Genomic DNA, 11,126 nt, shown 5'->3' on the forward strand with positions numbered 1-11,126 from the left:
CCTGTTAGCTGTACAATTCCTTTAATAGGCGCGCGAATGTTGGGATATTAACGATTCTTCCAGATTTTATCAAACGCAAATCTCGCTATTAAATTTCGCCCGTTTCTCTCCAAAATTCACTACTCTATTTTTACGACAATACTCTGTTTCACTGGTTTTTCTAATTTCACAATTCAAAAGCGACTAAATTAGCTACAATTCTTCTGTAACAACCGCAATTATGTCGAAAATCTCAATTATGCTTCAACTGAATAGGAATTGGGATAACTATGGGAGATATAGAGACTTTCAGGTCGATGGAATTGTAGTCGATGAGGATGCGAGTTATAGCCTATTGAATTCTACAATAGCAGAGCATCTAATGATAGATACATCCGAAAAAATAATAGAAATCAAATACATTGTCAACGAACATTGTCCTCCAATGAAAATTAGGAATGATATGGGTGTTTGTGTATACATGGAGACGAAAAAGGAAAACAAAAGCTTAGGGGCCTATCCGCTATATATAACAATACGTGATTTCAATTTGGAATTGAGTATCACCAATTCAATCACAGTTGCAGGTTTGTTCTGTAATATTACTATCGAATTTTGGTTGTATATTACTTTTGGTCATATTAGCTTCCTTGTTTCCTATGAGCTCCTTAAAGTCTCTCTCTCTCTCTCTCTCTCTCTCTCTCTCTCTCTCTCTCTCTCTCTCTCTCTATATATATATATATATATATATATATATATATATATATATATATATATATATATATATATATATATATTAGTGTTCAATTTCATTCTATCTACAATATTTCTACAATAAAATCACATATCATTTGTAGCTCAATATGAAATTCAGAATTTCAATATGTCTACAAATTAACTACAAAATATCTACAAAAAATAGTTCATAACAGTATTTGGCTTTATTTTATTGCAGGTTCATCTGGAACACTGAAGTTAATTGATATTCCAAAATCTCCGGCGATAGTGGAATATGAAAGTATAATAATAACAGAAAGTACACCAAATGTTATTGAAGTAGGCCAAATATACCAAGATAAGCAAACAATTGCAAGTGCAATGAAGCACTATTCTGTCATGAACAAGTTTCAATTTAGGGGGAAAAGATCTAGTGCTAGAAGGTAGGAACATTGCACTTGCAATTCTTTTTTATTTTGTAGTTTATTTGTAACTTTTTACTTCTTCAGTTTTTTTTTTGGTGATATTATTTAACAAAATTGTAGATAGTTTGTAGTTGTTTTGTACATAAATTGTAGAATATGATCTTTTATGCTACAACTATTTTTTATCTAAATTTTTTATAACAGTGTTTAAATTGTTTTTATTTTATAGCTACTGGCTGGTGTGTGTTGGTGAAAACTGTACATGGCACTTCAAGGCAACTAGCATAAATGATTATGCAATGTTCAAGGTTAGAACATTCAACAGCTTGCACACGTGCTCTTTGATGGACAGTACATTCATACAATGCAAACCTACTGCCATGGTAGTTGGTAGCATAGTTATTCCAAAATATGCTAATCCTAAGACAATTTACACACCAAAAGACATACAAACTGATATGTTGTCTGAACATGGCGTGAACTTAACATACATGCAAGCTTCGAGAGCAAAGAAAAAAGCTTTGGAGGTTTTGAGAGGTCATCCTGCTGACTCCTACAACAAATTACCTAGCTATTTGTATATTCTGGAGAAGACTTATCCGGGATCTGTAGTTAAATTGAAGAAGATGGACGATGACTGCTTCTTGTATGCATTTGTTGCGATTTGTACATCAATGTGGTTGGGAATATTGTAGGCCAGTTGTAGTAGTTGATGGGACCTTCTTAAAGTCAACATACAAGGGAATAATGCTAGCAGCTAGTACAATGGATGCAACATGCATTGTAGTTTTATTGTAGACATATTGTAGCTTGTCTATTTTTTGTAGTACTTGTAGATTTATTGTAGATATATTGTTGAAAAGTTGTAGTTTGTATGTATATGTCTTCCTCTACATTTTTCCTGCAGCAAATTAATTGCTTTTTGCCACATAATGTAGGTACCATATTACCGTTGGCATATGATGTTGTTGATTCAGAAAATGACGCATCATGGAAGTGGTTTTTTGAGCAATTCAAACATGCATATGGTGAAAGACCAAATATGTGTGTTGTTTTAGATTGAAATGAGAGTATTTTGAAGGCAACATCTATTGTTTATCCGGCATGCCACATTATTCTTGCATGTGGAATATTTGGACAAATATAAGGGCAAAGTTCAAGAAGGGTCATCTAAAGTTAAGCGAATTGTACTTTGCCACGGCACGATCATACACGCTTGATGAATTTAATGAAAGGATGTCAAAGATTGAAGATATTAACCCGCGTGTTAAAGCATACTTATACGATATTGACTATCATAGTCCATAGATGGTCTTGAGTACATGCTACGGTGAACAGAACTTGGACTATGACATCAAACATTGCAGAGTCATTGAATGATGTAACAAAAAATGCAAGAGAGCTGCCGATAGTAGAACTATTAGAGTATATGAGGAATCTTCTTGAACGTTGGACTAATGAAAAGTTATTGAAAGCAAAGAGTACATTCACATACCTTGGGTTTAAATTCAACAAAGAGTTGGATGACAACAGAACATTGTCGTACAAGCTTAGAGTAAGATATGATCATTTATTGCATCAAAATAAATTATTAAAACAAAATATAGATAATTTGTAGATATTTTATATTTAATAGTATATGAATTGTTTTTTGTTTGTAATGTAATTGTAGGTGAGGGCTTCAAAAGACTACATCCATACAGTATTAGATGGTGTGATGCACTATATTGTTTGTCTTGAAAACAAGAGATGTAGTTGTGGCCAATTCCAGCTTGAAGAACTTCCTTGTCCACATGTTTTGGCTGCTTTAAGATATAGGGATGAGTCTTTTGAACAATATCGTTCTCCTTATTACACAAGGGACAACCTCTTGCGTACTTATGAAATACAAGTAAATCCCCTACCTGATGAAAGCAAATGGAATGTGCCACAACATATAACTGAAGAAGTTGTAAATCCACCTTCGGGTGGGAAAAGATAGCCAGGAAGACCTCAAAAACAAAGATACAAAACATATGATGAAGTAAATTCAAAGAAGTACAAGGTTTCATGTGGCAACTGCGGAGTAGAAGGGCATAACAAAAGATCTTGCAAGAATGCTCCCAAAAATAAATAAAATTTTATGTAGTAAACTGAATTTTTCATAAAAATTGTTGATGAATTCAGGAGAATTATATTTGATGTATAATAGTTGAGGCACCTTCAACTCTTAATGTAGTTAGTTTGAAATTGTTTTGTCTAATTAGTATTCTGTATTGATTTAATACTTTCATAGCTTGATTGGTTTGTGAATGATTTCTATATATGTAGTACACAATTGTTTTATTATCTCAAGCACCCATCGATAGTTGTTCTTGTCCTTCTACAAGTTATCTATAAAAAAACTACAAAATAACTACATAATCTGGAGTTGACAGACTAACTACATAATAATTAAGTTGAAAAGGAATTAACTAGTAACAATAATTCGATCAAGTATTGTTTACTTTTAACAAGTGAATATAAAAATAACAGAATGTTTCCCGATTCATCGAACTAGTATACTGGATAAAATAAAAAAAACAAAGGGCAAAATAATTGTAGCACAAATCTGCTACAATTAAACTTCAATAATCTTGTTCATAAACTTGTCTACTATCTTTCTACAAAACTAGTTGCACACAATTTAACTACATGTTTCATACAAAAAATTGCAACTAATTCTTCTTCCTCAAGACTTGTGTTTTCTCGTTTCACAACTGGTGTGTCTTTTTTCCTTGCTAATCTGCCAGTCACCTCACTTTCACTAATTGCACCATTCTCTTGTTTCTTCCTAGCATAGTCCTACTGTAGCGCTCCATAGCGTCTACAACGTTGATCAATATCAAAAAGGTCATCCGCAAGAACTGCTAGTTCTCCAATGCTGACATACTCTGCAAAGGCAGCAACAATACACCACTGTCGCTGCAAAATAAAAAAGTGTCAATATTTAGCAAACAATGAACAAAAAAAATATTAAATAAATAGAAAGAAATAAGATTTTTCATACAGTGATCCTTCTTTTTGCTGTGTATCTCTCCGACTATCTACTGAATGTCTATAGGATCGGTAACAACTTTTTCAATGTATGCCTTTGTGTTCTTGAAGTTGATATCTGAACGCTTGCCATAAAAACCGGTGCATGACAAGTAAAGGGGGATCATAACAGAAAACTTGGTGACTACAGATTCAACAATAGAGTGATTATGTGAGGAGACCATAGAATCATACACATAAAGAACCTTATCTGCAATGTCAAAAACAACTAACACCTAGTGAAATTTCTCTACAATGTTGACGAGTATGATCACATAATTAACTAGATCCCATGCAATATTTGCGAGTAATCTGTACCCCAATATGTATTCTGCTACGGCGTCCTGGGGTTTGACAACAACAAACTTCTTTTCTTGAGGAGAATTGATGAACTTATTATAAATTTGTTCAATTCTAGTCTTGAACATACAATCAGTGGTAGTAAACCTTATCTTGTTGTGGGGTCCATACTTTCCTCTTTTCCTCAAGTAGTACATTATAACATCAATGTGCTGCAACAAAAACAGATTGCATTTAATTTATTCCTTTTGGTAATTATCTACAAAAAATCTACAAAATAACTAAAATCGCATTAAATTATCTACAGAATATCCACAGAAAAACTACAATTTTATTTGATTTTAATCATTATTACAAATTTTCTACAATATATATACAAACTAAGTACAATTCCGTTTGATATTAGTCATTAATACAAAATATCTACAATATACCTACAATTCAGTTTGTTGTTAAGCATTTATACAGATTATCTCCAATATATCTACACAATAACTACATATACTGGAGATGGCACTATAACAGTGTTATAGATACAAATAAAGAAAAAATTCAACAAAATAACTACATATTTTGAGTATGAGTTTACCGTGTGGCTGAGGACTTGGTCGGGGTGTGCCATATTATAGAACCACTCCTTCTTATCAACCTTTTCCACTCCAAGATCAAACCATGGCTTAATTTGGTTATCCTTTATATAATACAGAGCCTTCCTCCTATTTAAACAAATAGAAATTAAAATAAATTTGTTGAATGAAGTAGATATCTAAAAGATGAATACTGAAAACAAAGGGTCAAATTGTGAAAACAAACCTCTTTGAAGCTTTGTCGGTACCAAAGTATAACCATTTGTTGAATTCTTCCAACAACTCAAGATTAACATCTTGACCAATAACACTAGTAAATGGGTGCTTCAGGTGAAAAATTGGAGGTCCAACCGAAGTACTGCCACCAAAACTGTATAAAGGGAGAAATGGTTATCGGGCATGCTTTACGGGCCCTTGTTCTACCTTGATGCACATTGTTGTTTCATCTTCGTTAGGCTCGCCGAACTTAACCAACTGGGAGACGTTATCTGGCAGCTCAAAATCATCAAGTGTAACCTCCTTCTTCTCACCTCTAGAGTCTTCCAAATCACCTACATTTACATACTCGGCTTCTTCACCTACATTAACATCTTCCTCATTCTTCTGTTCTCCTTGAATTGTTACTGTGACTCTGTGAATTGGAGATTGTGCATGCATATCTTCCCTCACTGTTACATTTAGTATAGCTAGCTTAATAGAATAGTAAAAAAATTGAAACAGAAGGAAAAATTTCTGTACAATTTCATATCTACATTTTCTTCATCAACTGCACCTTCAAAATGATAATATAAATCAATACATGCTGAAAGATTCTCATTATTTTCCATGTCATTCACATGCTCTATTTTTTCATTAAAGTATTTGAATTATAATAGATAGTAGTTGCTTGACATTTTTAGGAGATATGTAGGTGTCACGACCCCGGTTCGCCCTCCATGAACCATCGTAACGGCACCTAGTCCCTACGACTAGGTAAGCCTAATAATGCGGAAATTAAACCAAATTGCGGAAGAAAACAAATAAAACCGTAATAGTGATAAAACATGGTTTAATAGTGCCGCTCGACATTCTACCATAACATGCTTCACATAATACAATTAAGGCGGGTTAAGCAAATAAGCAATTAAGTCAATTAAACATGCTTTTTCTAAGCTAACAGTAGGCTTAAATTTGAAAGTAGTATAAAACAGAAAAAAAGGAACACACTTGAAATTATTTAAAGAAAATCGGATTTTTCAACAATTAGCACAAGTACGCACTCGTCACCTCATGTACAAGGCATTTCAATTACCAAATATATCAAATCCTAAGGGAAGGTCCCCTACACAAGGTTAGGCAAGCCACTTACCTCGAATCAGCTCAAAATCAACCTGAAACCACGTCTTTGCCACGATACTCGACTTTAAATGGCCCAAATCTATTCAATTCAATTGCATAATGTAAATAACACTTCAAGTAACTGATTCTACAATTAAATTCTAAGCTAATACACAAAATTAGGTAAAATGACCAAAACGCCCCTCAAGAACACATCTCAGAATCGGGTGAAATTTATATTTTCAGAATTCTCATACTCTCACGAGTCTATACATAACAAAAATACTAAAATCGGAGTTCAATTGACCCCTTAAATACCCATTTTAAGGTCTTTTAATCTCAAGCCCTAATTATCTATTTTCCCAAAATTTTTCACTACTAATTAGGTCTTTAATCACATAATAATGAGTTATGAAGTCAAAAATATTACCTTCGAGTGATTCCCCTTTGGTTCCCTCAAAAATCACCCTCAAAAGCTTCAATCCCGTTCAAAAATGGTGGAAAAATGAAGAAGGGTCGCAGATGGGCTATTTAAATACTGCCCAGATTTAACCCTACGCGATCGCAGAAATACCTATGCGATCGCATAAGACAACTTCCTCGGGCAACGTGATCGCGACCAGCTCTATGCGATCGCACAGAGCAAATTCCATCACCTCACTGCCACACCAAGTCCTTCTATGCGAACGCAAGGGTCCTTATGCGAACGCAGTGACCAACAAGCTCACCCTATGCGATCGCAGTTCACAAACCTGACCTCAACTTACCCTACGCGATCGCAATGAACAAATCACTGCTGCAAAAATACCAGAAAACCAACAATCTCTCAAAGGCCAAAAATGCCCGTTTGAGCATCCGAAATACACTCGAGGCCCCTGAGACCTCAACCAAACCTACCAATATATCCCATAACATCATTCAAACTTGTTCCAACCTTCAGAACGCTTAAAACAACATCAAAACACCAATTTAGCATCAGATTTAAGCCTAAGAACTTCAAAAACTCTAAAAATACGCTTTCGATCAAAAAGTCTATCAAACCTCGTCCGAATGACCTGAAATTTTGCACACACGTCACATTCAACACTACAGAGCTACTCCAACTTCCAGAATTCCATTTCAACCCTCGGATCAAAATCTCACTATCGAACCGGAAACTTAAAAAATTCAACTTTCGGCATTTCAAACCTAAATTAGCTACGAACCTCTAAAACACAATCTGAATACGGTCCTAACCCCGAAATTACCTCATGGAGCTAACGGAACCATCGGAATTCCATTCCGAGGCTGTCTTCATACTATTTTGACTACGGTCAAATTTTTAAAACTTAAGCTCTCATTTAGGGACTAAGTGTCCCAAAACTCTCCGAAACTCCAAATAAACCCTCCCGGCAACTCACACTAGCAGAAACAAACACGGGAAAAGCAGTTAACGGGGGATCGGAGTGTTAATTCTTAAGACGACCGGTCGAGTCATCACAGTAGGTATATTATAGAGATCTACATAAATTTGTAGATCTGTGTAAATATATTGTATTTAATTGTATGTATATTTTAGATATGTTGTAAATATATTCTAATTAATTTGAAGTTGAAGATATGTTGTATGTATTATGTAGATAAATTGTAGTTAATTTGTAGTTAAAATGTATGTATTTTTGTATATACCTGTTTTGCTGCTGCTGACATGCAATGGTTCTCCACTAGTGCACTGAAATTGTTGATTGTTCTTTTCTTTTGGGTGGTCAGAATTTTTTGTAGAATTCCCAGCAAATTGAAAATTTTATATTAGTTAGGATATCTATTTTATGAATAACAATATAACTTAGAGGTGACAAAAATAGTTTTGTTAAATGAATAAACTAATAAATATTACCTTGGCATCAATATTATCATTTCGACTGTTTATCACCTGCAAAACAGACTTGATAGAGTCATTTAGTAGCGCTCGAAGGCTACCTAGTTCTTCAAAGACATCTTTCCTGAAAGATGCAAGATCCGAATCAACCTACATATTAAAAATATAGAGAGTTAGCTTCAAAATATGGCTTTAACATACATTAAAGAACATATGCAATTTTATGTATACATGTTACCTTCTCAAGACCTTCTTTTAATTTTTTAATTTGTTTAAGAATAGACTTCTTGTCCTCTTTTCCAATTGACTCTCTAGGTTCCAATGGAGGAGTATCAACTTTCGGATCCTCAGAAATGTGTTCAACTTCTTCAAGTATGTACTCAACTTTATCAGGCAAAGACATCATAGAAAGCTCTTTAGTTGCTTCAGTTATGTTGGTGAACTGAATGAAAAAAAACAAATTAGCTTGACTAAACAGAATATGTATACAAATTGTAGATAATTTGTATTAAATTGTATATTCATAAATAAAAACCATTTACCTTGATCCATTCAGGTTTGATCATTCTATCTTCAATTGCAGCTAACTATATCTTGTCCTTACTAGCTGACCAGTTAAGTATGCGAGAGATTGAATTAACAACTCTTATAGCTACATCAGTGTTGATGGTAGAACAACACTCATACAACCATACTTGCATAGCTAGTGCGAATCCTCAAATGAGATAAGAATGAACAAAAGGATTGAGCTTGTGCCTAACTGATTCAATCAACTGTTTGTAAGACTCAATACCCCATGGGTATGTTGCATACTGTTCGGAGTGCACCAAATAAAACCTAAAATGGTCTACCAACCCAACATTGTCTTTGTCTGAAGGACAAATGAAGAATTCTATGAGATACAAAATACATAACTTGACTGCGTACTCATCATTTACCCAGCTTTTGCTGGTTACAATCTGTTTTAGGTATGACTTCTCCACTTTTTTCTCGTTTGGAAAATAACTCCTCATTATCTTACTGTCATAATCCGGAGTGTAACCAAAGTCCGTCACTTGGGTAAAACATCTAAGACCAGTTATTAACGCAAACTCTCTCAAGCCAAAATTCAACCTCTAACCCTTTAACTCAGTTGAAAAATAGGAAGCACCAGATGCATTCAATTCATACTTCATTAGAAGATGAATAGCTTGGTTTTGCATACATATTTTGGGAATTGACAGCAAATAACCAAACCATGTCTTCTTGAAAAGATGTAAATCATTTGGAGACAATAACTCTTTAATTTGGCTAGGAATACTAGGGTCGGATAATGTCTGAAACCTAAGAACCCCATAATCAACATTATGAGGTGCAAAAAAATGCCGATTCTGCAAAAAAAATAATTAATCTCTTATTAATACACTGCTCCAATCTAAAATACACCATATCTACAATTGTCATACAATATATCTATAATATATTTACAACTACATAATACCGTTAAAAACAAAAAGAACACAACTACAATATTTTAACAATATATCTACAAGTTTAAACAGATTCAGAAAACTACAACTAATCTTCGCAATGTAGACAAATAATCTACAAACCACAAAAACACAGATTGTGGAGCCTTTTAAGAATTCAAACAAACAAAAAAACTATTGTTGAAATTACTAAATTCTTACCTTCACAAATGAATGTTGTTGAATATTTTTAAGAGATTTTGTAGTAGGAGCTTTTGTTGGAGCTTTTACTGTAGGAGACACTTTAACTTTCTTTGAAGGTTTAATGACAGCTTCATCTTCTACAAAATCATCATCAACATCTATCACCTTGCCTTTCATTTTCGCTGAATTGATTTGCCTCGAAGATTCACCAGCATCAAAATCATATTTTTTTAGTTCTAACATCTGCCCTAGCTTCACGAGAGGAAAGCCTATGCTTCTTTTCTTCATTTGCATGAGCAGATTTTTCATGATTTTTCAGTGAATGTGGTGATAAATCACCTAAATCGAAAGAATGAACATCTGCTTCTTTAACTTTTTAGGGCTTTTTTTGGAAGCTTTGTTCTTCTTCATTGAAAATCTTTGAAGCTGGTCGTTAATGGTTGAATAAACTTTGAAGAGTAGTTGAAATTTTGACTGATTTTAGAAGCACGAGCTTGAGAATAGGCGTTAATGGAGGTCTTCCAGATTTTCACTGGTTTTAGAAGAGGAAATTGTGGGTGATTGAAGAGGAAATCGTGGGGCGTGGTTTGATACATGAGTGAGGTGGTGAGATTTGGAGAGAGAAACTTGGGGGGAGCGGGAATATACTGTTGAGTAAAATTAAGAGACTAATTAATACCATTAAAATCCTAAAATGGTAATTAAGTATATAAAAGATAATTATATTAAAATTTAAGCATGTAGGGTAATATAGTTTACTATATCGCATATGAATGTAAAAATCTCTTTATAGTATAGGAATAAGATAAGATGTTTGATAGAAATACTTTGTTTGTAGTTCAACAAAGTATTTCTAGTACTCTAAGCTCTGAATCTTCTTCACCTCCTATTACTTTGTTTGTAGAGGACACTCCTCTAGTTGATGTGCTTAAATGAAATTTTCATGACTAGTCTATATATTAGGCCTTGGAAGAAAAGTGTGTTGCGGAAGCCAAATGTATAGAGTGTGAATAAGTCACAACTACTATACCAAAAATTATGACAGCCACCAAATAATAAATAAGACAATAAAGCAATAATAAAGGGAACACCAGAATTTACGAGGTTCGGCTAATTTTGCCTACTCCTCGGACACAACCAATATTTTATTCCACTCCAAAAATACAAGTGAAATAATACTAAAGAGAGAAGATACAAATGCCTTAAACAGATGAGAAGGCAAATGAGAGGTGTGTTT

The 11,126-nt window shown here is 33.8% G+C and overlaps 1 protein-coding gene across 1 annotated transcript; it reads left to right on the forward strand.

Moving 5' to 3' along the window:
* The first annotated feature begins 2,469 nt into the window (after positions 1-2,469).
* On the forward strand, positions 2,470-3,102 carry LOC107810499 (uncharacterized). The gene is made up of 2 exons (XM_016635287.1): positions 2,470-2,676; positions 2,794-3,102. Exons 1-2 carry the CDS (start codon positions 2,470-2,472, stop codon positions 3,100-3,102), a joined length of 516 nt encoding a protein of 171 aa, XP_016490773.1.
* The last annotated feature ends 8,024 nt before the right edge of the window (positions 3,103-11,126 follow it).

This window comes from Nicotiana tabacum, chromosome 16 (assembly GCF_000715075.1).
Source record: "Nicotiana tabacum cultivar K326 chromosome 16, ASM71507v2, whole genome shotgun sequence".
Lineage (NCBI taxonomy): Eukaryota > Viridiplantae > Streptophyta > Magnoliopsida > Solanales > Solanaceae > Nicotiana > Nicotiana tabacum.